Genomic DNA, 25,831 nt, shown 5'->3' with positions numbered 1-25,831 from the left:
AGTTGATCGATCTAGAGAGCTCTGTAAATCGCAATTCAACGAACGGCTAGGCGAACTGGGTAACGGCAACATTTTCGCCGCCAACCATGCAGCATCTACGTCAGTCAAGCGCAAAATGCAAGGCACAGTCGTATTGGCCTGCCGTGACTCGCGCGCGAAGCGGGCGGTGCTGCAGGGGCGGTAAGAGACGCATCCTGCATGGCCTTGCATTCCCTAGCACATACCAGTTGCCTAGATCTGCACCTCTTCACCGTTCTCAATGCGATTTGGCTCTCTACATGATGTAGTTGCATTCACGGGTCTCTCTTTCTCTCTTTCTCTTTTCTCCTATTATCCTTCCAGGCCGTCGTTGGTCCCTCTACTCGGTGACCAGCACACGTTGTTCGTCAAAAAAAGCATAAAACCCAGATGCCTCCGTAGAAGGCTAGACATATTTTTGGGGGCTGGATAGGTGTATGTCTTCCTCCCGCTTGCGTCGTGGGTAAACGAATCCCAATATCTTTCTGTCTAAACTGCGCCATTCAAATGCCAATTCGTTGTTGGACGTTCAAAACGTGTGTCATGCTATCCGTCTTCGTAACCTTTTCCTTGCCCCCGGTCGTAAAACCCCTCCATTCGTAACTCGCATCCAGAGAGTTGTCCGTCAACCATGCCTACCGCATATCAATCATGTAGCCTGCGGTTGAAAGCTGTGGTCCGTAGTGAAATTTGCAAGGGTGTATTCATGCCTCGCTCTGCGGGTTGAGAATGCTCTGAGCAGTGGCGGCGTCGTAACCAATAACCTTCGTCAGATAGGATATCCTACATCTGTTAGCAAAGTGTTTGATATCGGCGGAAAAACAAGTACTCACTTGTCATCATTGAGTTCGCGCAGTCGCAAGTCTTCAAACCTCGACACGCAATCTACCCACGCCATGGCCCGCGCCTTCGGCTGGACCTTCTTAACCGTGAACTTGAATCGTCCGGTGACGGGTCTATGATCGGATACGCGGACCTCGTGGCGCTTGTAGTCGATTTGCTTTATCCTGCCTCCTCCGCGGTACAGTAGTCGATCGCACCAGGCTGGCGAGCGCTTCTTCTCACTAGTATCGTAGTTGTCTGTGCCGACATCATACTTGTACGTAGGTGCAAAGGTGATTGGCATCTCGTCAAATGCGCGGAGCTTGAAGGCTGGGTTCCGTCTCTTTGCTACGAGGAGCTGATCTCGCTCGAGTAGCTTGGCCAAGTTATTTTGTTTAACAGCAATAACCACGGTATCGCGTGACATCGTGTCGATGCGGTAGTTGAGATCGCCGTTGAGGAGGCAGAGCTCATGATCCAAGATCATAGTACCGTCTCCACCACCAACGAAGCTGTCCAGACGCATATTGGGGTCTCGCTCAGGAGGGAGAATTTGCGCTTCGAGAATGGCCGCCACATCGTTGTGACGACTGTTAGCCTGTGATTGACCCGCTGCCAAATGGCAATTAATGAAGCAAAGTGAGGAGTCGTCAACCATAAAACGAACAACGATGGCACCTTTGTTGCCGTGGAGGCCGCCCATGCCACGCTTGACCTCCGATGCGCTCAAGTTCCGTACGCGATCTCTAAGCGTCGACTTGACAAAAATGCAGGTGAACAGGCCAACAAGAGTGGCAGTGTGCAACAAGTGGTATAGACAATCATGCGGCATGTAATCATCGAGGCTCTTCAGCAAGAAGTCTCTCCAGTCGCGGTATTGGTGGCTCATTCGCTCCTGGTCTGATCCCTCTTTCTTCTTGACCTTCAAGAAACGTTCTGGGAAATGTCAGCTAAGTTTCGTCGAATGGCAAGGTTCTAACTTACTGGCTGTGGCGGTTTTGTCCTCCAAGTCGACTAACTCCTGGAACCCGAAAACCAGGATATCGGGTGAGCTGTTTGCTTGTAACAGACTCTTGATGAATTCCGCATCCTCTTCAGCGTATCGAAGGCTGTGAGGCGTAGATGCACCGGCGTTCCAGGTCATACATAGCACCTTGAGATCTTGGAACTCGCAGTACTGGGTATCCATGCCCTTCATTTCCGTCTCGTGCCAGTCATCCTGCAGGAGGCCGTCCCAGGTGCGAAGCACATTGTCTGCACCGAGAGATATTACCTGATGACGATCCATTCGGTAAGCGCTGGAAGCGTCCGAAACGAGCTTCACAACTGGGTTCTTGTCGTGTGCCTGCCAGTCCTTCTTGACAGACCACGGTGTTGTCGCCATGTCGTAAACACAGACTTTACCTGTGTTAAATCCCGCCCACAAATAATCACCGACGCCTGCGATGGAGTTGATCTTCCAAGAGCTCAAGTTAATAATCCCGAGACAAGCGAAGTCTTGCGTGCTGTAAATCGAAACCTTGCCATCTGCATGGCCAAAGAAGGCCTTGCCAGGTTGCGACCGGACTTGGCATCCGGAGGTGACTTCTCCAGCAGTATCCTGCATCATAGGCCTCACAAGAACTTGAAACTGGGTCTGCCCGTCTGTGCTAGGAGCAAACACCCGAATTTCCTTTCCAGTCGCATGCCACAGCTCGTCTCCAATTATCATCGAGAAGGTGTGGCCTTTCGGTAGTCGGAATGCTTGGTGTGAGTTATTCGTCAAGTTTGGCGTGCTGGTCTCATCCGGACCCCAAACGAGAAGCCCGCCCGTCTCATCAAGTGTCCACAATTCGTTGAAGTGGCGGTAAATTTTGATGACTTCATGACGACCATGGGCGCTCGGCTTATTTGCAATCACACTCTGCGTTGCAATGTCGGCCTCCATTAGCTCGCCAAAGTTGTTACCAATCCATAAGCGTTCGCCTTCCTCATCGACATTATTACCAGGTTTGAACGCCACTGCTGTGGCCTTGATGCCCTCACCGTGGGCAAAGCTCATAAGGAGTTCACCATCCCGCAAACTCCAAACTCGGGTCAAGTGACCAGTGGTGCAAACCAGGTCGCCGCAAACGTCGAATGTTCTGGGATCGTACTTGGTCTGGATTTCGTGCATACCTTGCTTGATATAGGGGGGTCTCCGGTTGACGTTGGAAGGATCCGGGAAGGACTGGCTCGAGCCGTTGACATCAACCTTTGAATGATTGCTCGATGGGATGAGAGCAGTCGTCGTCTCGGCCGGCGGCGGCGGCGGCGGCGATGGGTGTTGCACGGGTTGAGGAGGGTGGGAGATAGGAGGTTGTGGTGGCGGCGGGCGAGGCGTGGTCCTCTCTGATGTTCTGTCAGTCACCGTATTGGCACGTCCAGGCAACCGGGTAGGTGGCGGAAGATGGGTTGTGGGGGTCGAAACAATACGTTTGGGCGGTGGTTGAGCCTCGGAGACTGGATGTGTGTTGATACCAGGCCTTGGGGGTCGCGGGGGCGGCTTCATGGTCATAGAAAGGGGCCGTGGCGGTGGCTCGGCGGTCGTATGCGGTCTCGCGGGCAGCGCTGGTACGGAAGGACGGGTCTCGCCAGTAATTTGAGGCGTGATTTGGCCCTTTACAAATCCATTCGTTTCCTGGTCCCGCTGGTTTCTCTTCGTCATGATCGAGTGGTGTACAGGCGGAGGTGCAAATCCAACATCCAGTGTCCTTCCCCGTTGCTGTTGAGGCGGCGGATCCGAATGTGTGGCAGGCGCCTTTGGCCTCGAAGGAAGCACCGGGGGTGCCGGTTCGGGGCTGCTAGGCGGGCTGCTGAACGGAGAGGTCTCCGGCTTCAGCATATGTCTATTGGCGGTTACAACATGATCAGCGAAAAACGATGGCCTCGGCTGAGACTGCATTGACGGCTTTTCAGCACGGTTGATAGGCGGCGGAACGGCGGGTCTGTTGTCTCTGCGAATCTCGCCAGACCTTCTCGGGGGCGGGGGAGAGGGCGGTTGGGAGGCCGACAGCCTTGGGCTGCGCCGGTTCGGTTCGAGAGAGGGGGTATGGGGCCGACTCGGGATCTTGAACTGCCGCGCGGTAGTGGGAGTTGTCGGAGTTGATGCGCCGGACTCAGCGTTCAAGAAAGCCGGGGTCTCGGCATGCGCAAATCTGGAGACAGTATTCTTCGGAGGAGATTGAGGAGGCTCTACCATGACGGAGGGAGCTTTCACGGGCTCCGGCTTCAGAGTGGGAGGTATGCCCAGGGAGCGGCCCGGCGATCGAGGGACTGGCTCGTGCAGCGGAGGAGGAAGAGACGGTGTCGAGATGCTGCCACGTTCTCTCGGTCTCGGGGGTATCGGAAGGCTTTCGGTAGACTTGGCTGCATCTCGAAGGAATTCAGGCTTCGGGCCCGGTGAGATTGTTCGAGGCGGAGAAGGGCCCGACGGAAGGACAGGCGCGGGGGCAGGTGCAGGCGCAGGTTCGCCCTTGTTCATGTTCTCGAACTTGGCTCTCAGGGAGGAGACGGGTTTCTGCCAGCCATGTCAGTCACAAAGTCAGAGGGGGTCTTGTGGGCTTGGGAAACGAACAAGTGATGAGCCATCAGGCCCATTTTGGTCGGGGGGAGGCATGATGACAGTTGAGCTGGACGGCGGGGCTCAGGGTGCTGATACCCATTACACCCACGTCTTCAAACGAATCTTCATGAGCCCATCAACGGCGGGCTAGGACAAGGCGAGTCTGGCGTGCTTAATTTGTCAAGGGATGGTATAGAGGTTGTCGGACGGGGATTGAGGATCGCGAGGGTATGTCAGCGAAGACGATAGTTTGATGCGCGTGGCTGTTCGGAGGGATTCTGCGAAGTGGGATGGACGGCCGTGCAAGAGGGCTGGGGAGCATAATGATGCTGGGCGACGTTTCGGAGCTACCTCGACGTGCAGGCGGGCATGACCATAGATGTATGGTCAGAATCGCAGTGGATCAGGAGCAGACGCGAGAGGGGACGGAGGGCAGAATGTTTTTTTTTCTGTTGTGGTGGTGGTGGTGGTCGAGTCGAGGTAGCGGCAGTAGTATCCGTGGTAAAGTTGTGATTGACAACGAAGTGGCATTGCAAAGGCCCCTTGGAGCAATAAGATTCCCAGCCGTTTTGCTGGGACGGCACCGTGGTGGACTGTGGATGGAGTAGTGTGTGCGGGTTGGGGTGTGGTGCGGTGCACCTTGCTCGCAGGCAACCGGCTGGTCTACCTCTCTGTACCTTGCCGTCAGGTACAACCGCTCAGGTACCTATCTACCGATGGATGGATGTGCGTACCTACATACGGATACAATACAACACGCACGCTCGAGTGGCTTCTGCGCGGGTGCCAGGAGGTACGTGGTGGCATGTACGTAAGGTTTGAGGGACCTTTGGAGACGTCGCCATCCAAACACCGCCCTCAATTACGACGGCGACGTCAGGTACACTACGTACGCCGGGCCGGCTGTCCTATCTAGGGTAGCAATATCCATAATGACATATGGCCCTGCCAAGCCGAGTCTCCGTCCCTCTTTGGGCTGTCGTCTGCCACAGCCCTCCAGCTCCTCCCAGCCCTCGGCGAGTAGTATACTTACTATGCAGTACTAGGTAACAAGGGTCGTCCAGAGCCAGCTGCGGGCCCTTTTCGACCTTTTGCTTTCCAAGAGATGTCAGGTAATTTGGGCGCACATACGGATAGTACTTGGACAAGGTACCTCCACGCCAAGTACCTGGCCTTGCTGGGTTCCAGTAATTGCGAGAAGGTTGGGGGAGGGGGATGGAATTGGGATGCATGCTTCCCGGGGTTCACTGGCTTGGTACCTGAGTGAATCTGCCCAAGACCAGACCCGAAGTAGGTACTTCGTACATGCTGCATACACTGCATAGGCACCAAGTACCGTACACACCCAATCGACGGGCATGGAGAGACAGGACCTGGACGCTAATTGTTCCGAAATTAGGCCTACCCGCTGAACACCCGCCAGACTGCCTAATCTGCCGCTCGCTGTAAACACTGCGGCCCCTGTACATCACTTTCGCCCTCGCCGTTGTTGCCTTCTTACCTAGCTTCTCTTCCCCCCTCAACGTTGGTGAGGCGCGACTCTTCCTAGCGTGCTTACCTAATGTGACTGGATGCTGCCTCCAAAAAGAGTACGTACCTTGTGGCTCAACCGCCTCAAGCCGGCTAAACTCGATTGAGAGCAACCACCACCGCATGCTGCACTCGCCTTCCTGCGCTCTCGCTCGGGGTCCACAAATCGCGTGCACGGCTCAAGGCCAAGCAATCGGGGAGCTCCATTATCAGACCATCCCACTTTACCACAGTGCGTGCTGACTGTTGGAAAACTGCTCCGATTGACCAGGTTTAGATCTTCCATTCAAACAACTCCGAACGGCGCAACTTTTTTTCCCTCTTCTCGCTCGCTGCCTCCCATTGCGTTCCAGACAAACCTGTCAACCCTTCAGCCCTGCGACAAGATCTGTCCAGTTGATCGTCCACCCCATATTCTACCGCAAACATGAACACCGTAAGTTGTAGCCTATCCGTCGCATATGGTTTCAAGTCTCTGGCTAACATCATGCCTGATCCCAGGTCAAATCGTTCTGGTACGCTTGACTCGTCGCAAACCATCTCTCGTCGTCCGTCACGCTGACCTTCTCACTCTGTGTTTTGCAGGCTCGGATGGGGCTCTCTCTGTGTTGGTACGTGGTCATTTGAGCATGCCTTGGCCCTCGTGCCGTAGCTAACACGCCGACTTATGTAGCCGGCGGAACGGCCTACTACTTCGCCAAGCAGAGCATCAACGCCGACCGCGCAGCCCGCTTTGAAGAGCAGCGCAAGCGCAAGCAGATGGCCCAATCCATGGAATACGGCGACAACGTCCCCAGTCAGCCCGGTTCCGCATCCACCATGGGCGGAGAGCCGCGCACCGATGCCGCCGGCTCGCCGAGCCAGGAGTCCAGCTCCGACCCCGCCCCGACCCGCCATGCCCCGACCACGGAACAACAAAGAATATTGGAGAAGAGCAAATACGAGAGTAGTACGCCGTTCAAGAGTCCAAAGGGAGACCGCTTTTCGTAGTGGCGCGAAACGTTTGGCGGTGGAAGCAGCCCGACCGGACCCGAGTCTGTGTATTATAATTAACACCCTGGTCGGTTATGGCCGCGCTTTGTATCATTGAGCACGACACGAAAGAATTTACGCTTCTCTACCAATTAACCTCTGGATTATTGTATTTTGAAGGGAGGCCACGGCGGTCATTTCTGTAACTTAAGCAAAAGCGTCTTCTGGACGAGGCCATGATGGCAGACTGTCAATGAATCATTGGACACTAGCCCTACGTCAGCGGTGGTTCTGTCCAACACCAACACAAGCGAGAGGCCTCAGCTGCACAAACAGCTTCAAGCCAGCAAAACCGCTCCGTCAATTGGATGAATAAGTAGATACTTGCCTCTCGATGGCCTATCGCAATAGTCCGCCCCCATGATCCCTCCGATATCACGGCGCACGCTCCGGCCGCAGGTGTTACCGCATCTTGGCTTCAAGGGTAGCCCGCTAAGATAGTGACCTCGTGGCAATCCGCACTGGGTGGCCTGGGTCCCCTAGCACCTTTGCGGAAGAAGCCGCGCAGAACCCCGACTTCCAGCCGACTCACTCCAACAGCTAGATCCAAGTGCTAAGCCACAGTTTTACGCCCTGCGCGGCGCATTCAGCTTTGTGTGCCTGGCTGGCATGAAGCTTTCAGCTCTTTTCTGACAGCTCCCGCTTCGTAACTTCAACTTCAACATCCCCAACACCACCACTCACCCCCTCACAACAACACATTCGCTGCTCATCTACTTGCGCGCCGGCAGGCATGCGAATCGAAGCGCAATGGCAACACCCGAGCTGGCGATAGCAAAGGCCTCCTTCAGCGCCCTGCTCTTCCGCAAAGAGCCTGTCTCCCTCACGAGGCCGGAGATCGAGACGTTCCACACCCTCCTTCACGATGCGATACACCAGTGCTCGCCCGCCAACGTTCAGGTTTGATGCCCTCTTGAAACGGCCTTTCTCTCCGCGCCGTTTTCTTCTCTTCTACGTGTTTCTTGCCGCAAGCATAGCCGTTTCCGTCGTGTCTCCATGTCGCAGGTCAACTAAACTCCTGCTGCCTACTCTAGAAATGCAAGCGATGGATCCTGAAGAATCTGGCGCCCTCGCCGGCGCGTGTCGCCGCTCTTGGCAAATACCTGGCCGCCCTTTCCAAATCCTTCCCAGGCGATGATGCTACCGCCGCCGCCGCCGCCGCTGGTGCTGCGAAGAACAAGACGAAGCCCTCCTCCAAGCGCAAACGTCTGCACATTCTCTACATCCTCAACGACGTTCTCTACCACGCCGTCGTGCGGGACAGAGACACGCGCCTCGCGACGGAGCTACAGCCCAGCCTCCCACCGCTCTTTCACGCTGCCGCCAGCTTCCACAACTGCCCGAAACACATGCGCAAGCTGGACGATCTCCTGTCGCTCTGGGACCAGCAAAAGTACATCTCGACGCACACGATCGCAGACTTGAGGGAGACGGTGAAGGAAGCCCCCCATGGCGGTAAAGTCACCAAGGCCGCTGAGGGCGAGGGCGCGAACAACCAGACAGGGTCGAACCTCGCTGTCAAACCTGCAAAGGACGCGCCCTACATGATTCCCTCGATGCACGGAGACCCGAACACCCCTTGGTTCGACCTTCCAGCTGCCAACTGGCTCCCGCATCTTGAGCCAAACTCTACGAAGGCCATGAATCCCAACATGATCAAGCCGCTTCAGCTCGCGCCAGGCCCCGCGGACAAGGCTCTCGCCGAGGCAGTCAAGGACCTTCTCGCGGACGTCGAGAGACTATACTCCAAGTCGGCGGCGCCCCAGCAGCCCGATCAGCAGTCGACGGACCTGAGCGAGATGGGCGAGCGCGTCATCCTCGACGAGATCACGGGCGAGGTCATTGGGGGAGAGACTTACTACGGCTGGTCGCGCAACTTCTGCGAGAAGATGAAGCAGCGCAAGAAGGGAAAGCCAGGAGGCGACAGACGCAGCCGTGGCCGATCCAGCTCGCGAAGCCGCTCTCGCAGCTTCTCCCCTGGCCGGTCAAGTAGAAGCGACTCGCCCCCCGCGTTCAAGAGGCGCAGGCTCTCGCCAGATTCTAGAAGCCGGAGCCCCAGCCGCAGCCGAAGCCACAGCCGCGATCGGCGACAGAGCCCTCCACGCAAGGGTCGTTACGATTCCAGAGACTACAGCCGATCCAGGTCAAGATCACGCTCCCGGTCGCGGAGTCCCTACAGATCCCGATCCCGATCTCGTGAGCGAGGAGGCGGGAGAAGAGGCCGCGGCGACTCCAGCAGATCACCACTTCCACCCCACGGCCGCGGCCGGTACAACGACGAGTCGGGCCAGGGCTACAACCAGCCGCAGCCACCGCCGCCTCCTCCCCCTAATCACCACAGTCCTCCCGCCTTCCAACCGTACCCACCACCACCTCCAAACGCGGCCGGCGGGTTCGGACACTTCCCACCACCCCCTCCGCCGCCTCAAGGCTTCCAAGGAGCATGGCCGCCTCCCCCTCCACCTACTCATCCTCCCACTGTAGGCTATATCAGTGGGCCTCCGCAGAATTGGGGTGCTCCGCCACCTGGTGCCGGTCTGCCGCCGCCTCCACCACATATGGGCGGATGGGGGGCACCCGCTCCGCCGCCGCCGCCGCCGCAACAACACAACCAATACCAGCAACAGCCGCAGTATGGACGCGGCGGTGGTGGGTACAGAGGCCGCGGCAGGGGAGGCTATAACAGAGGCAGAGGAGGCGGGTGGTAAAGTTCCCTCTGCTCTTGGACAACTGTAGATTAGACCAGTAGTAGCAAGGCAATGTATAATGTCAATCACGAAGCCGCTCGTCAAACCTCTATCAGCGTACCCAAGTCTAAATGTGACGTCTAACGTCTGTACTCATTCATCGTCTAAGGTAGAAACCAAGGAGGAAAACCCTCATTCCTCACGCCCACTCTGGCGCAACTTTCTTGTCAAGTTCATCCGAGAGAGCCGCATAAAGAAAAAAGGAGCTTGTCTCCCGAGTTTCGCCTCTGTACGCCGGGGCACCCCATCTTTCTTCCACCCACTCTTGCCTGTCCCCCGTCACCCTCTTCCGACAAAATACGTTTTTGTGTCCTCCCGCGTAGAAAAAAGTAAAGAAGAGTCCCGCGTTTCTTTTCACCTCGACAGCCAAACAGCGGGCGGGCGGCTCGATGCCAGTAGTCAAAGGTCCCGCTCAGGTCTGAGTCTTTACCGAGGAGAAAGGAAACATAAAAGTGACATCATGAAAATTAAGTATGTTCCGAGGGCGGCGAAGCCCCATCCCTACTAGAGCTTGTGGTCCTCTCTCTCCTGACCCGAAGCGTACCCGGCGGTTATCCTCTGAATCCCTAAGCGCATGCATGATGTTCCCGTTTGAAGTCCTTCAACCCGTTGAAGGCAAATCATTCGGTAATAATGCCAAGGCAGGTCATGACTCCTCAGTCGCCTCGGCTTTCTCCTCGCCGTTTTGTTCCGGGGCCTACATCGGACACTGGTCAATCAAACATTCCAACAAGCACTGAAATTCGGCGATTAAAGCAGGATGCAAGACAATGCTGAGGAACAGGACAGGGTGAGTTTTGTAAAAATAGCAAAACGAAGTTTCAAAGGGTATTGAGAATCCTCAAGCGCAGGTTGACAACCAGACAGAGGCGGGTAATGGCAACAGGGTAAAATCATTTTTGGCTTCGGGTTGATCCTACCGAGTCTTGTTGCTCATGCCGACGTTCCCTGCGGTCGCCATCTTGCAGCTTGAGAGAGTCTAATCGCTTCTGGTTGTCTTCGGTTCCGTCGACTTCATCAACGCGAGAAAGGGAGCCAGCGTGTGCTCTACCTGATGTCGGAGCGCCCGCACCGTTGGCTGACCGTCTCTGGTTGGCCTGATCGGTGATTGACGCCCACTTTCTTTCACGGAGGGCTTCTCTGGCTGCGGCGCTGTTTTGCTGCTCGGTGTAATCGTGGGAGCAGTCGTCAAACAATTGAGGGTTGATCTCCATGAACAGCTTCATGGCGTTATAAACCATGCCGTGAATCGTACTGCAGCAGTTATTTAGTACTAGTCGCGCTTGCACTCTGTGGTAACACTCACCGGTTCCAGTGTCCCTTGGAGTTCTCGTATAGAGGCGCAAACATGATGGGCAGGATAATCTCAACGTTATCACTGACCAAGTTGCAGAAGTACTCATTGTTCCAGAAGTAAAGAGCACGCTCAGCAACCTGGAAATGGGGGCTGGCAACCGACTTGGCCAGCTGGTGGAAAAGAGGCTCCTGAACCTTGGCGAATTCAGCCGGGTCCATGACTTCGAAAATGTCTTCGACCTCGTTAAGGAACATAACCTCTTTTGTGCTGTTGACCTTGGGCCAGTAGCGGAGCAGTCCGAGGACAACCTGGTTCGGTTAGCAAGCAACTATGCGAAGCCTCGGATCCAAAACTTGCCTCCTCTGTGAGAGATGCATCTTTCTCAAGGAACTGGACAATGCAGTACGCCAGCTGAGGGTGGTACATGCTGAGACTCTTCACCTTGTGCAAAGGTATCAATACCCGCGTCAAGAAGGTCTTATGCTCCTCCTTCAGCGGCAGAGCGAAACCGTTGATAATAGAGCCCAGAATTTCCAACAACTCAGCAATGCCGTTAAACCTCTCCGTTTCGTATGTGAACTGGAAGAATACGTTGTTGATGGAGCGACGGATGAACGATCTCAGGTTCAGGAACTTGCCATAGATACGGTGAAGCGTCGTCTTGAGGAAGTCTCTCTCGCGCGGGTCCTCCGAGTCAAAGAGCTCCAGCAGCTGCAGCACGAAGCTATGGTCAATGTACGCCTTGGCAATGTTGGTGTTGAAGTCCTGGCTTTCGATAAAGCGCAGGAAGAACTCGTAGACAACCTGAATGTGCGGCCAAGCAACCTCCAAGACGGGTTCGTCCTCCTCCGGATCGAAAGCTTCTCCTTGGGGGTTCATCGGGGGCGGAATGGGTCGGAAGAGGTTCTTGGCGAACATTTCGACAACTCTAGGGTACATTGGCTCCGTAATGACTTGACGGTTATTAGCGACGTAGTCGAGCAGTTCGTGGAGGGCGAGTCGCTTGATCTCCTTGGATTTCATGTCACCACTGGCATCATTGAAGTCAAAAATGACGTTGCACTGGTCAATCTTCTGCATGAAGAGCTCTTGGCGTCGGTTGGGGGGAACTTCGTGGAATCCAGGAAGCTTCTCCAGCTCGCGGTGAGCAGAGATATCGAATCTCGACGAATGCTGTCGCTTGGGTGTTCTGAGGCCCTCGGGCACGTCCTTGGGCGTCTGGTGGAGGCGATCGAACATGAGCGACTTGGTGCCCGCTTTCGGAGGCGCGAGATCGTGTGGCATGGTTTCGGCAGCACCAGGGGGCGGGACGTGCTGGAGATAGATTAGCAACAGCTTTGAGCAGTGCCGGTTGAGAACTTACAGGAGCGCTGGGGCTGATGATGACGGTAGGCGGTAGGGTGCCATGGCGAGCTGGAGAACCTCCACCGTTAGCACTTTGGGCCGCTCCCGTGGAGCCAAAGCGATCCGGGGCAGCACCTTGCTGGTTGCTCAATGGCGACGGCTGGTTCGGTTCTCCGCCGTGGGCGCCGGCGTTGTTAGGCGGCAGCGGCTTATTGCGGGAATCGGAGAGGTTTGTCGTCGAGGATGAAGGAGTCGGATTAGGCGACTGGTTTGCATCGCGGCCTGAGCCGACCGACGAGGGGGATGCAGTCCCATCTTTGGAATCCTTATTCTTCTTGGGCTTATTGGGGTCTTTGTCTTTGCCGCGCGAGAGCTGGGCATGCTGGGACGTCAATAGGGTGTCCAGTATGATGATGAGACTCAGGGGCCGGGTAGCAACGGTGACTTACCACCCTCTGGCTGAAGCGCTTCATTTTGGACGTCACGATGAAGTGCCTCTCGGTGGGGCGACAGAATCGCCCGACTCTTCAGCTAATGTAGCGAGCAGCAGTGAATCGCAATGGACGGAGGTCCAATGCAGAGAAGGATATATGCTGCGGGCGCAGGATGGTCGGCGTCGGTGGTGTTAAGCAGGGGTGATTTTGGAACCGGCCGGATCGAGTCAATTGTTTGACGTCGAAATGGAATGCAAAGACGAAGGAATCGAAGGGCTATCGCAGCCTCGGTCTCGAGATGGCTTCGATGATGCGCGGCGAACGGAGCGTGCGTGGGTCTCAGCTAAGGGCGAGTTTGGGGTTGTAACAAGCGCGTCGGCAGATCGATGTCGACGAGACGATGAAGGAGGGCGGTCGCTCGCGAAAGGGCTGGGGTTGGGTTGTCAGGATAGCGTCGCTTCGTGATGGGCAGACAAGGGGAAGCAGCTAGGGGAGCGGGTTGGAGAGAGAGATCGTTGCGACGAGGTTATGCCCCATCAAAAAAACGGCGGAAGGAGAAATGATCGGGCAGCGAAAGGAAGAAAGCCAGATGTTCTGGACAAGAAGCGACGAAGTTGGGGGATGCTCTGGATCGTCGGTAAAGCTGAAGTTGTTTGCGGGGCCCAGGTGTGAAGTGTGAGACGACGCGGGACCAGCAGCCGGTCTCCCCTAACGTGCTAGCGGCGGCGGTGAAATATTAAGGTAAGGTCGAAGAGGCACGGTACGGCAAGGCACGGTATGGTATGGCCAGAGGGTTGTCCGGCCCAGAGCACGTCGCCCAGCAGAAGACAGACTCGACAGCTGGAGACGGACGGTCCAGTGATGCGCGGCGGCCAGCCAGGAACAGGCCTCGACGCCGGGGGTTGGCTGGTTGGTTGGGGGGCGGCGGGCGGGCGGCCAGAGATGATGGACAGGGTGAGAGCAATACCTTACAGATTGACGCCCGAAAGCAAGACGAGAGAGAGGAGGCGTCGATGCGGATGTAAGAATACTCAAGCGGTCAAGTCAATGGACGAGAGTTGTAGATTGGAGAGTGTTGTCGAAGGCAAAGTAAGGCAAGGTAGGTAGGTGGTAGGTGGTAGGTACGCATTCGCCGGAGGCGAGTTGGAGAGGTGAGAGACGCACAACAACACACACAAACATACACACACCAAACCACAACTGTCAACACCTCAGCTAAGGTACCGTACCCAAGGAGTTAGGTAGGTAAGGTGCCTACTAGGTAAGGTCCAGTATGATGAGGTGGTTGAGTGGAGAGGTCGAGGCTGTGAAGAGGCTCCTTCCAAGGAAGGTTCTGCTTCAACACTGGTCAAGCCCGGGACAGGTGCTCCAACCTCCAGGAGAGATCCCAACTGCAGGAGCGGACCCGACAGCAGCGCACCGGTGGGAGCTGCTGAAGTGTGCCTTGAAGTGGACGGGTATGGAACGACAGTGGGCTCTGTAACGCCCATCTTTCATGGCTCGGCAGGAGGACACACCACCTACAATTTACAGGGCGCTCGCTGCAAGTCGATCGAACAGCTGCCAGCTGCCCGGACACAAGCAGTGAGGTACGGTAAGGTAAGGTAAGGCACGCAGTACCTACTTAAACAGCAAGCAGCACGCGCGCAAGCAACGGGAGCCAAGGAGGGACGGATGGGGAAAGGGGGTGTTGACGGATGGCACCTCGCTGATTGGCACTGGCACGGGCACAGGTTCTGGCACTTGCATTACACCTGTGGAAGGGACCTGACTGCGACCGTGACCTCTGCACGGGCCCGATCAGCGAATACGACAGCTTTTGATTGGCTGGTGAGCGTCTTAGGTAAGATAAGGCCCGCGACCCCTCCATGCTCCTGCCTTTCTCCTCGACATTGATGTGGATTGCCTGTCGACATTCGCTGTCTGCGACTGGACGAGCGAAGCTGGACCCTGGAGCTCAATTTCTTTTGTCGGCAGGAGGGTTTATCCGGGAGGTTTCTGCCCTCCCGTCCCGTCCAGATCGAGGTCCGGCCTGGGATTCTTGGCCCCCACATGTGATCTCCATACCTACACAGCAAACCTGCATCTCCTGACGGCACAATGCAGCTGCAGGGCCGATGTTTACTGACTTCACTCAGTCATCACTTCGGTATTTTGAAGTGACTTTCCATCAGGAGATGGCTTTATTCCAAAACACACTCGACTAAAGCAAGGAACGCCTGCGACCTTACCTCATACCTTACCTCAGCAGCGTACACGCAGACACAGCCGTTTCTGGTACCGTGCCAATGAACATACGCACTGTATTTTGACTCCTGCAGGTCCCTGGCAGCCGCTGCAAGGGCCTTCTTTGGGCTCAATGCCCCCAAACAATGTGGGCATCATCACATCACCCTGGGTCCAAGCTATCACAGAACAGGAGCGTCCCAGGTCTTCGGGAACGGGTTCAACATGGGACGACTTGATCTGCTGAGGATTCTGAAACACGAATGCGCCAGTCTCCATTCCTCTGACACTGTGTCTTGCTGGAACAAGAGTCACTAGTGAATCCGGATGAGATAGAGTCGCGTGCGTACCATACCTTATCGGTGTATGTCAATCACAGATTTACCAACACAGCCTGTCCTGTTCTCATCCAATCTGTGCATTGTAGTATTGTAGCCTTGTCTCTTCTGTAGCTTGGAACTTTTTGTCGTCCTGGCTCATAATCAGCAGGCGTGCCATGATTTTTTGAATGGATTCGCCAGATGACTGCCTCGTGATGCTAGTGAAGAGATCCTCAGCAAATTTACCCGTACAGTTCGGACACTGTACGGCGCTACAGCCACTCACCTAGCACCCGCCTCAGGTCGGGCTATATCTCGCACCGTGCATCAATCGAGAATCTCAGTTGCTCAGAACAGCAGGTAAAATTCCAGTCAAACGACGTATCACTGAGCTCAACGCGGCGACATCCGCAAATCGTCGCAACTCCACCTTCGTCAACTAGTCGCTCTAAGACTTGCGGTCTCAGATAACCTGTTTCTTTATCCTAGGCCACCTACAGCCAATCGAAGGTTATCCCACAGCAAACGGCTGGGCAACCGCCCGCAAGGCCAAGGCGTCTTAGAAGACGGCCGCACGGAAACCATCACCATGGACACCGAAGACGAACACATGAATGACGGCACAGAGAATGACAAGCTTGCAGAAGATGTCCAGGAAGATGACAATGAGCCGCAAGAGGAATCTTCAACCGCTCAGAATCGACATGACAGCAACTCAGCGCCCCGGTTCCCCATTCCCAAACGTTCCATGGGTGCCGTGGAGATTCCCATGATCGTCATGAATCTGGACAGAGCAGAGAAGGCCTTTGGAAGCATTTCGTCGTTTCAGAATGTGCGTAGAGTTCGGCAATGACTGGAAAATTCAACCTACCCGGCGGTACTGACAGCCTGCCAGATCCTCGACACTGAACGTAATACAATCCCCTTCTATCTCAACCCCGAGAGCCCATTCCGCAGGCCAATCATGTCACACAGTGCTACAAGTCACAATGTCGTGCTGAAGGTGACCGTGCCGAAGCGGACCGGCAGGAAACGCAAGAGGGGTACGGACGGGCCGTGGGAAGGTGAGGTCGAAATGACCGATGCGCCCCGGTCCAGATCACCACGCGAGCAGATCTGCTCTAAGTCGCGGCTAGACAATCCGAAGGTCCTGCGGCGGAAAATGCAAGACAATGTCGACAATTACGACGTGGAGGCCGTCGGCGTCATCAAGCACACTCACCGGTTCCGCGGTATGGCAGATTTCCACTGGAGCCTGAAAGAGTCTCCTTTCATTTCGAGATTCATGGATCAGGTTATGCCCGGTGACAGTGAGTCTGCCTGCGGTCTGCGATGTTGGAAACACACTGACAGCTATACCAGTCACTCAAATGAGGAACTTCCAGTTCGTCGACGGCGTCGACAAAGGACCAAACGTGGATATCATCCCTCCACCAGTGTGGACGCCAATGACGCTCCCATTCATCTACAACTACTCACAAAATCCCTACGTACGATCTGAGCTCGACCACGCCGGACAGACAAAGCTCATTAATACTCAACTACCAACTCTTATTGGCTACTTCTTGAAGGCAGATCAGTACCCCATCCCAACAGGCCCGCAAATGCCATATGACGGAACCGACGAGGAGGTGACCACCTGCATAGCCAAGATGGAAGAAGCCATGGAGGAACGACCTATTTGGACACGTCGCTCCCTCCTCAATAAACTCGGCTCCATCGTTCGAAATGCCAACGTCATGAAGCGGTGCGTCGGCTACGTCGGGTATCAGTTCCGCGGCGGACCCTGGCGCGACGCCATCATCAAGTACGGCATCGACCCGCGCACCGACCCGGCCTACAAAACCTACCAGACCATGATCTTCAATATGCGCAAGCTGCAGGCTGGCCACATTGGCGAGACGTGGCACGCCATCCGCAGCTTGCGTACGGAGCAGCGCCAGCCCCAGGGCGACAACCACGAAAGCCACATCTTTGACGGAAAGTCCTACTGGACCGACGGCAAGGTCTGGCAGATTTGCGACATCACGGACCCGTTGATCGCCAAGATGTTCGCCACGGCACCGCAGCGGTCAGAGGTCGACATCTACAACAGCGGCTGGTACCACCAGGGCACTTGGGCAAAGGTCAAGGGGATCATGAAGACCAAGATGATCGCCATCCAGTTTGGCCGCAAGCTCAAGGACGAGGACTTCGCCGGCATCTTTGACGTCCGTGATACGACTCCGCCGCCCGGGTCGTCGAGCGTGCACATCCCCCTGCCGGACCTAGAGCTCACCGATGCCGAGAAGCGGGTGCTCTACGGCAGACGATTCAAGGAGCCCAAGAAGAAGAGGAAAGGAACTGCTTATCGCGTCACGAAAGCTAACGGACCTCGGAGTGTTGCAGCTGCGGCTGCCATGGGTGCGGGAGAGGAGACCCCCGAAGCGGAGCAGGGTGTTCAGGACGAACTCATGTCGCTTGCGGGAGACGACAGTCTTGAGGATGAAGACGATGAGGACGACGGCTTCGGTCAAGAAGACGAAGGGTTTGCGCCTGGTCCTGGCATGGAAGGCGAAGCAGAGGAGGGTTATGCGGAAGAAGAGTACGGCGATGCAGAGACGTATGAATACGGTGAGGAAGGCGAAGGATACGAGACATACTATGATGAAGGAGATGAACTGCCTGAGCAGACAGAGCCTCCGCGTTACCACGTTGACGAGACTCAAGCTGAGGGGGCTTACCCCTCTGCGCCCTTATGATGAGCCTCAGTCTCTTGCATATCACTAACTACATCAAGACATACATTGCACGACCTATGATCAAGGGGTCAAAATTATTGCTGCCTAATTTGATGTTTTCATTCTGCAATTCAGTCCAAACCATGCTTAGGGAGTATCTTGTTTATTCCCATGCATCGTCAAACTGTACTTCAAGACGACTAATTATAAGAGGATAGTTCACTACCATCCGGTGACAATGGAATGTTGGTGCTGGATATGGATTCCAACGTCCATCATAAAACGTATTCGAGTCTCACTGCACCTTGAGCACTTTGGTCTTGCTCTCCTTCTGCAAGCGCATCCCCTCAACCCACTCCGCCGTCTCCTTCAGGGCCCGCCGCGGGTCCTTCTTCCGCTTCAGCAAGAACCCCTGGATCTCGGCCGGGCTGAACAGCCCGTCGGGAATGAGGGCGCCAAACTCGCCCGCGATCCGACCCAGCTCCTCCGCATCGAACAAGTGCTTCTTCTCTGCCTCCTGCGCCGCCGGAGCAGTAGCAGCCGCAGCCGCAGCTTCGCCCTGTCCGAAGGAAGTTCGCAGAGGCGAAGGAGTGAACGCCCCGGACCCCGAGGCGGACGACGAGCCGTTCATCTTGACGATGCTCGGGCCAGGGTGCGAGGGCGGCGCGACGTGCCCGTCGACGCGCTTGGCGGGCACCGCGCCGTCGGCCTCGTACATGCGCTGGAACAGCTCCGTCGCCTGCGCCGGGGTGGCGTTGGTGAAGCCGACCTGCAGGTCGACGCGGCCGGGGCGGATGAGGGCTTCGTCGAGCGACTCGGGCTTGTTGGTCGTCATGACGAGGATGCGGCCCTCCTGTGAGGCGACGCCGTCGATGGCGTTGAGGAGGCCCGAGAGGGAGATTCCCTTCTTGTCGTCCTTGGCCTCCTTCTTCAGCGCCCGAGCGAGGTCTGAGACTTTCCAGTCGTCTTTTGTCTGTCTCCTGCTCGGCCGGTCTCCTTTTTTGGCGGTGCTGTCGCCATCCTTGGTGGCTTCGTCATTTTCCTTGTCACCTTTGGTATCCGGTTCTGGGTTGGCATCTTCGGGTTCTTCGTCTCCCCGGCTCAGGCCGGCAGTGTCAATATCCTCCAGTAGGACAACGCAGCGACGGGGCAGAGAGTTGAATAGCGTGCCGAGATCTTCTTCCGTCAACGTCGGTTCAAGCAGGGAGATGACGAAGATATCCAGGCCAAAGACACCAGCCAACGCAAAGGACAGCGACGTCTTTCCCGTTCCCGGGGGCCCGTAGAAGAGGTATCCGCGACGCAGGGGGATACCGCGGTTAGCATACCAGCGAGGGGTGGCCGGATGGAGATACTCGTTCATGTCGGCGAGAACTTGGCCCTTCTGCTTGGGGTCGAGAACAACGGTGCGCATGGGGCGGACGGGTCGGTTGGCCACCTGCGACCAGTTATAGCGGCCTCCGTACCTGCGCATCGGCTGCGGACTCGGGCGTTTGATGGTTGTGCGGGCATAGTGATCTGAGTAGAAGAACTCCTTGACAAAACGAAGCAGCTCCTTGATGGGCGCCGGGTCCCGGCCGAAACAGGAGATGATGAGGTCTTCCTCTTTCCTAAAGGTTCCGTAAGCTTCCTGGCCGTCGAAGACATTCTGCTGCTTGCGGTGTAGTCTGAAGTAGCGGCCCTTGAACCAGAAACCGTGTACACCAACCGCCGGTACATATCTTGGAAGCTAAACACAGTTTTAGTACGGGCTGCCTGACAACATAGGAGGGGGGTTTGTTGAGCTTACAGCTTTGGCTTCCTGGTTAGAAAAGTTGAGATACTCGGCTTCGCCATCGCCGCTGCCTGTTATCCTGATCGTCTGAAGCGCCTCAAGCTCCTCCTCCTCCTCCCACGCCGTTTTGCTCACAGTCTCCGCGGTCAAAGACCGCGAGCTCGCCATTAGGGGCTGCAGTGCGAGCCACTTCATCATGTGCGCGTAGATCTCGTCGGTGCTCTGGACGTGGATCGAACTCATAAAGTTGTCCTGGATGACTCGGAAGATGGCACCGTACACTTGCCGGGCGACCCTATTTGCGGCCCAGATGAAGCCCGCCAACGTCAGGATGAGCGTCGGGTCGATGCCCAGATGGGACCCGATCATCTGGTAGAGGAACATGAGAGACCGGACGACCGGGTTGAACTGGCCGCCCAGCATGGGCAGAAGGCTCTCCATCATCTTCTTGCTGTCGCCCGAGTAGGACTTTCCGCCGGTCATGTTCTCGGCCATGGCGGAGAAGTTGCCTTTGAACAACGTTGCGAAGTCCATTCTGCCCAAGTCCATCATCTTGCGACCAAGTTGCAATGACGTCGGTTGGAGTAGTGGAAGATGTTGGATGAGGCTCTTGTAGGTTATATTTATAGGAGTCAATAAATCCCAGGCAGCAGTTGAGGCGACTTCAAAGACGACCTTAGTTCGGACGACGTTTGGAAAGCAATAGAGGCAACCAAGACAACTTGGGAGTAACGCGTTCAGGCTGCGTAAGTGTTCCTGCCTAACCAACACCAATGAAGACAGAAAGGCTAACAGTTACTCAAAAGAAAGTACTATGCATGACACAATCGAATAAGAAGTACGCCACACAGCCTTGTAAGCTGATGAGTGGGTTTGGAATGAGTCTTCGACTACTGCGTAGAAGCAGGCAGGCTAATTCGTAGGAGTGGGTAATTGAGAACTGCCTGGGTGGCGAATCGATTAAAAGAGGGCGATGCAGAGACTAAAAAGTCTCTTGCAACCCTCATAAAAGTTTGCCTCGTGACCATAAGCCCCGGATGAACGAGCGGAAATCAGTGGTGGACGCGGCCAACGTCATCAGCAGCTCACTAAAGATGCAGTGTAGTTCCCGTCTCGGAATCGCCTTCGATTGGACTCGCTATTCGGAGTGCCTATCATTCTCGAATGAGTGAGAAAACAAAACCGCACGCAGATTCGTACTTCCATTCGGCTGCAGTAACCAATGGATTATATAGCCCAGGGATGCGCTCGATAACCAAGCGGATGACGAGTTCGCATGTGAGTCATCGAGGCGTTCGCGGTCTAGATCCGAGAGTCAAGTAGATCCGTCGCCCCCCAGTTGGTTGACACAGCAAGTGAGGCTGATTTGATTGAACAATGTGGCAATCGGTTCCGAGGCAGGCTGTCCATATTCTTACGCCGAGCCGAGTTGAATAATCATGTCTGCCAGTCAAACCACGAAAGTGCACATATGTCAACGGGCTCGGGGAGGCGAAAAGCGATGGATGGGTGCCGCACCCGTTGGAAAAAAGAAACGATAATGCATCCATGGATATTACCCCACCAATACCCCACTGTAGCGTTGCTGACCGCCGCCTCACCGATTTCTTACAGGCTGGCAGAGCCCCCAGCAGACGACAACCGACGCCTGTTCGGCCCCGGAAGCGGCCGAGTGGTGGCTTCGGCTCCGTGACTATCAAGCTGGCTTTCAACCACCGGTAAGTGTTGATGCGATATCTAGCAAACTGGGTTTCAAACGCCGGTAAGTCTTGATGCAATATGGAACTGGGACTTGTACGGATTCTCTCCTGCACCTGGCTGGTTAGGTTCCATTGCGGTGTGGTCAAACAGGTCGCAAATAGCTTCAAAGTTTTTCAGGCTCACAATGGTGCTTTCCTTTCTCCGAAAACGCAGGCGCTGGTATATTATGATGCCTTCTCTCTCTCTTTATCCCACTTAGATTTTCGCGCTTAATCCACACATCTCATAGAATAACAACATTCTAAAAACAAAAATACCTTACCAAGAGGATCAGCTAGCCACAGTCACAGTCATGTCTGACACCACAACCACGACGGAGACAATGAGAGTAGAGGTGGTCTCGATCCCCTACTACATGGATCAACCCAAATCATCCAAATTGGGTATTCTCGATATGCCGTGCGAGATTGGACTGGAGGTGTATCGTCATCTCTTGGTCCGGAAAAAGCCTATACGCCCACGCCAACTCACCCCTGACGAGATCCCCAACACCCCTAACGAGATCCCCATCACCCCTGGCGAGTTCCTCAAGCGCAGCATCATTTTTACATGCAAGAAGATCTCCCAAGAGGCCATTGAAGTCCTCTATCGAGAAAACACTTTTGCCTTTGGGCCAGGCCTTTACACCAAGTACACCACGACCTGGGGCCCGCCCTCCGCCCCGCAAACGAAAGCGCCCAAGGCAGCGGTCCTCACAGGCAAAATGGAAAACGACGGGGATAGAACAGCCAAGAGACTTTCCAGAGAATCCGCCAGAGCAAAGAGAGAAGCCGCCAAAGCAGATGCTCGCTGGAGAGGCCAGCCCGAGCCCAAGCCCTCGGTCTCGATCGAAAGCGACATCGAGTTCTTCTTCAAGAAAAGCAGGGCCAACGCCAGTCTCGTCCGCCGCGTCCTTCTGAGAGGCTTCCCCTGGTCGGCGTGGCAGGACAAGAAGCCCTTGAGCAATAACGTGAAGCCGATCGTCACCCATCTCCAAAACTTCTCCCACGGCCTCGACTCCGTGGAGATTGATATGCCCGACGACACCGCGGTGAGCTTGCGCGGGGCAATGAAAAAGTCGAATCAGTCGCGAGCTCCAGAAGACCCCCAAATTCTCGAGGATGCCTTTCACGAGGATCGGAAAATTCCGAAGGGTATTGACCCCGAAGACGAAGTTTACGCGTTCCTCGCTGCCGTCTACGCCACGATGGGAAGAATTAAGGGCATCGGGTCACTCTCTGTCAAGATGACGCCTCTTTCCAAGGACGCGGATCGCAAACAGATCTCGATGAGGAGTATCTTGAAGTTTTGCGGATGGATCAAAGTGAGCGAGCCTTCCAAGGTCGACACTACTCATCCGTTGCTTCCTTGGATAGAAGAGGAGCTTGGTGTCGACTTGAGGGTTCGCGAGTGCTTGCCTGAGGATCTGTACAAGTTGTTGCACTACAAAGAATACATCTATAAGAATCACGGAGTTTCTTTGCAGAACTGGTCATCCAAAGATGGTTGTTAGGCTGTATTCGAGGAACCGCGAGAGTTGTCCCAGGGATTGCTCAAGATGTTGCAACAGAAATAGTGTGTATACTACGGGGATGACGGAATTGATATATAGAGATGTTCGTACATACATGATTCTTGAGCTTTTTGGATTGCAGATTCAGATGACAGACATATTCTGCGGCTTAGGTTATCTGTTAACTTTCAAATGTTGAAGAACGCTTCATTTCATCGATGACAGCCTTCCCCTTCTATCTTTTAAAGCCGATGTGTAGTCCAAATTTGAATTTTGTCCGAGCTTCTAGCACAAGTAGCCTGAGATTGCAGTTTGGATGACTTCCTTGAGTGAATCCGATATAAGATCGTGTTCTGTGCCACGCTCCAGCAGGGTATTGACGTAAGTTCGGTTTTTCGGAGCGCCTGGCACCGCCATCAAACCCAGTGAGGTTCTCAAACAGTTAAAATTTTACATGAAAGTCAGTGAGATGAGTTTTCTTGCATACCTTGTCCATTTTCCAGTTCTATACGCTTCTGTGAGCATGTCACGACCGTCCTCCAGGCAACATCACGGGTGTCAAGATGGTTAGATCTTTTCCAGGATTCATTTTCCATGACCTTGTAGATGATCTTCTCGCAGTTGCCTGTTGCGTTTTCTGTCACCCCTGCGTGGCGTTCTACTTTCTCATACCTGACCGCTGGTATCCATCCTTCTACGAATCACCAGAGACGGAGCGAACAGCACTCAAGAAAGCACTCAAGAAGAGGGACAAACTGGAACGGATCAGGAAAAAGGAAGATGAAGCGCTAAGGAGGAAGTTTCGGAGGGACGAAAGAAGTTTCAGACTCTTGGAGCTACCTATAGAGCTTCGAAAGCGAATCTATGAGCTAGTTCTCGTCCGCCCTGGTTTCTACCGACCGATCTCAACAAAGTTCGCCGATCGCAGCGAGCGCGACTCCAGGTCTATTCTATTCACCTGCAAGGGGGTTCACGAAGAAGCCTACGTCATATTCTTTTCGAAAAACAGATTTGCTTTGGCCTCGGCCGGCCCCCAACCTATCCCCTATCGCATCCAGGTACAGGATTTCGTCCGCACGATCGGGGCCATCAATGCGAGTCTCATCCGCCACGTTCGTCTGGAGGGATTCCCATGGAGGTATTGTTCTTATAAGCCCCAGGTGAGCGACATAAGGCGCATCTCATGCGTTGCGAATTTCATAGAACCACTGGAGGTATTCAAAGGAGGCCTCGAATCTCTTCAAATTCACATGGCCAGAAGAGCTTCTTGCGATTTGACCTGCGCTGGGACACTTCATACCTTTGAATCATTGCACTTTGTCAAATCCGACTTGGAAAAGAGACCATACATCAGAAGCTTCTCGATCTGGTTCTCGAGAGATCCGGGCTGTCGCTTTGACGAGCAAAGTAGAACATCGATGGCGGCCTGTGGATGGATCATACAGCAGGCGGACGAAGTTGACGATGATATACTTACGACAAGAACATCTATCATCGACTTCTTTCGTCTGGAACGGGATGAGCATCCAGTCAAAGATTCAGGATGCATCGGAAAGACACATCGTCATCCCTGGTACATCTGAACAAAGTACTCTCGAGACGCCAAGTGGGAGGAAGAAACTTTACAGCTCGCTCATGTTGCGCGCGAGGTTCGCGATCTTGAGGCTTCTTGTTGCCTTTGGTCCCCCGGGCAATACAAATGCATCTACGCTCTTACTTGATCTAGTAAGATCTCACAGTCTGCCGCACATTATACGTTAGGTTTAAGGAGAAAGTTTGGGGGTCAAGACTACGTAGCTCGGTTCATAGCAGCTTTGCCAGATTGCACACATGATCGAGCTCAATACCATCACACATCAACAGGCCGTCTCACTGCTCCTCTTCTGACAATACCCATTACTGATACAGTTGGCCAATATAAATGAAAGGCTTTCGTTGAGCATGCTTGTTGAGGACTTCATTTTTGAGAACTAGCTGCGTCGAGGTCCAGGTGTTCGTCCCTGAAAGCCTGTCACCTCTTTAATCGTATGGTACATATCTGGTGTGAGGTACGTTGGTCAGTCCGGTTGAGAATGACCAAGGTCACAATGATAGCCCCTTAGACAGGTAATCGTGCTCCAATTTTTGATACATGTTCAAGCCTTGCTAAAATCACGAAGCATGGTTTAGAACCGACGTAGACCAACACATTGTCTAAATCACAATGACGCATGTATATGTTTGCTGAAAACGCCCGCAGGTTTCTCTGAGACACGATATGCAACCATCGTTTCGTTGAGTCTTGAACCTGTTGCTCTCGGCGATATCACAGAAGGTTGATAAACCGCCGCCGTCGCCACCCTGCCTCCGTTGTAGCCGGATTGGACCGCAGTCCAGACCACGCATATTTCTTTTTTTGCGAGATCGTCCTCGGGGAATTTTTGCAGATGTCGAAACAACGTCAGTCGACGAGAAAGAAACGAGCCCATCTGTGCTAGACGACGGTAGTCTCAAAGAGCCCCCAACAATCCCGGTCAACTCAAAACCAACACCTCCGCTCCACCACGAACCAACCAAATGACACCCATTCTCATTTCAATACATGCACATCACCAAACCAACTAAGCTTCGTAGAACGATGCAACGATAACCCACATCATCGGCCGTTTTCCAAAAAAGACACTCATCTTTCTCAAACACAACCCTTCATTTTTTCACTCTGACACGCCCCCCCATACCCCCTCCCCTTGCC

The 25,831-nt window shown here is 54.7% G+C and overlaps 7 protein-coding genes across 7 annotated transcripts; 4 read left to right on the top strand and 3 right to left on the bottom strand.

Annotated features, from left to right (window-relative positions):
- Positions 1-722: 722 nt before the first annotated feature.
- CGCA056_v004469 (putative inositol polyphosphate 5-phosphatase) lies at positions 723-4,477 on the bottom strand (the record flags this gene model as incomplete). The annotated part of the gene is made up of 4 exons (XM_037319724.1): positions 723-801; positions 852-1,776; positions 1,825-4,378; positions 4,436-4,477. 4 exons carry the CDS (start codon positions 4,475-4,477, stop codon positions 723-725), a joined length of 3,600 nt encoding a protein of 1,199 aa, XP_037181172.1.
- Positions 4,478-6,380: 1,903 nt separating this feature from the next.
- Positions 6,381-6,943, top strand: CGCA056_v004468 (uncharacterized protein; the record flags this gene model as incomplete). Its single annotated transcript, XM_037319723.1, has 4 exons — positions 6,381-6,389; positions 6,455-6,468; positions 6,539-6,564; positions 6,627-6,943. The coding sequence occupies 4 exons, from the start codon at positions 6,381-6,383 to the stop codon at positions 6,941-6,943; spliced, it is 366 nt and encodes a 121-aa protein (XP_037181173.1).
- A 792-nt stretch (positions 6,944-7,735) lies between these two features.
- CGCA056_v004467 (uncharacterized protein) lies at positions 7,736-9,693 on the top strand (the record flags this gene model as incomplete). The annotated part of the gene is made up of 2 exons (XM_037319722.1): positions 7,736-7,885; positions 8,020-9,693. The coding sequence occupies 2 exons, from the start codon at positions 7,736-7,738 to the stop codon at positions 9,691-9,693; spliced, it is 1,824 nt and encodes a 607-aa protein (XP_037181170.1).
- Positions 9,694-10,625: 932 nt separating this feature from the next.
- On the bottom strand, positions 10,626-12,846 carry PPP2R5D (Serine/threonine-protein phosphatase 2A 56 kDa regulatory subunit delta isoform; the record flags this gene model as incomplete). Its single annotated transcript, XM_037319721.1, has 5 exons — positions 10,626-10,986; positions 11,039-11,337; positions 11,426-12,343; positions 12,393-12,755; positions 12,823-12,846. The coding sequence occupies 5 exons, from the start codon at positions 12,844-12,846 to the stop codon at positions 10,626-10,628; spliced, it is 1,965 nt and encodes a 654-aa protein (XP_037181171.1).
- A 3,096-nt stretch (positions 12,847-15,942) lies between these two features.
- sfc1 (Transcription factor tau subunit sfc1) lies at positions 15,943-18,094 on the top strand (the record flags this gene model as incomplete). Its single annotated transcript, XM_037319720.1, has 3 exons — positions 15,943-16,185; positions 16,249-16,663; positions 16,716-18,094. The coding sequence occupies 3 exons, from the start codon at positions 15,943-15,945 to the stop codon at positions 18,092-18,094; spliced, it is 2,037 nt and encodes a 678-aa protein (XP_037181168.1).
- A 274-nt stretch (positions 18,095-18,368) lies between these two features.
- On the bottom strand, positions 18,369-20,381 carry bcsl1b-3 (putative mitochondrial chaperone BCS1-B; the record flags this gene model as incomplete). Its single annotated transcript, XM_037319719.1, has 2 exons — positions 18,369-19,802; positions 19,863-20,381. The coding sequence occupies 2 exons, from the start codon at positions 20,379-20,381 to the stop codon at positions 18,369-18,371; spliced, it is 1,953 nt and encodes a 650-aa protein (XP_037181169.1).
- A 1,519-nt stretch (positions 20,382-21,900) lies between these two features.
- On the top strand, positions 21,901-23,100 carry CGCA056_v004463 (uncharacterized protein; the record flags this gene model as incomplete). The annotated part of the gene is made up of 1 exon (XM_037319718.1): positions 21,901-23,100. One exon carries the CDS (start codon positions 21,901-21,903, stop codon positions 23,098-23,100), a length of 1,200 nt encoding a protein of 399 aa, XP_037181166.1.
- Positions 23,101-25,831: the final 2,731 nt, after the last annotated feature.

The sequence above is a fragment of the Colletotrichum aenigma genome (assembly GCF_013390185.1).
Source record: "Colletotrichum aenigma strain Cg56 chromosome Unknown KSG_Cg56_contig03, whole genome shotgun sequence".
In the NCBI taxonomy this organism is placed as follows: domain Eukaryota; kingdom Fungi; phylum Ascomycota; class Sordariomycetes; order Glomerellales; family Glomerellaceae; genus Colletotrichum; species Colletotrichum aenigma.
Note: the sequence above shows the minus strand (reverse complement) of the source record. Positions and strands in the feature narration are given on the sequence as shown.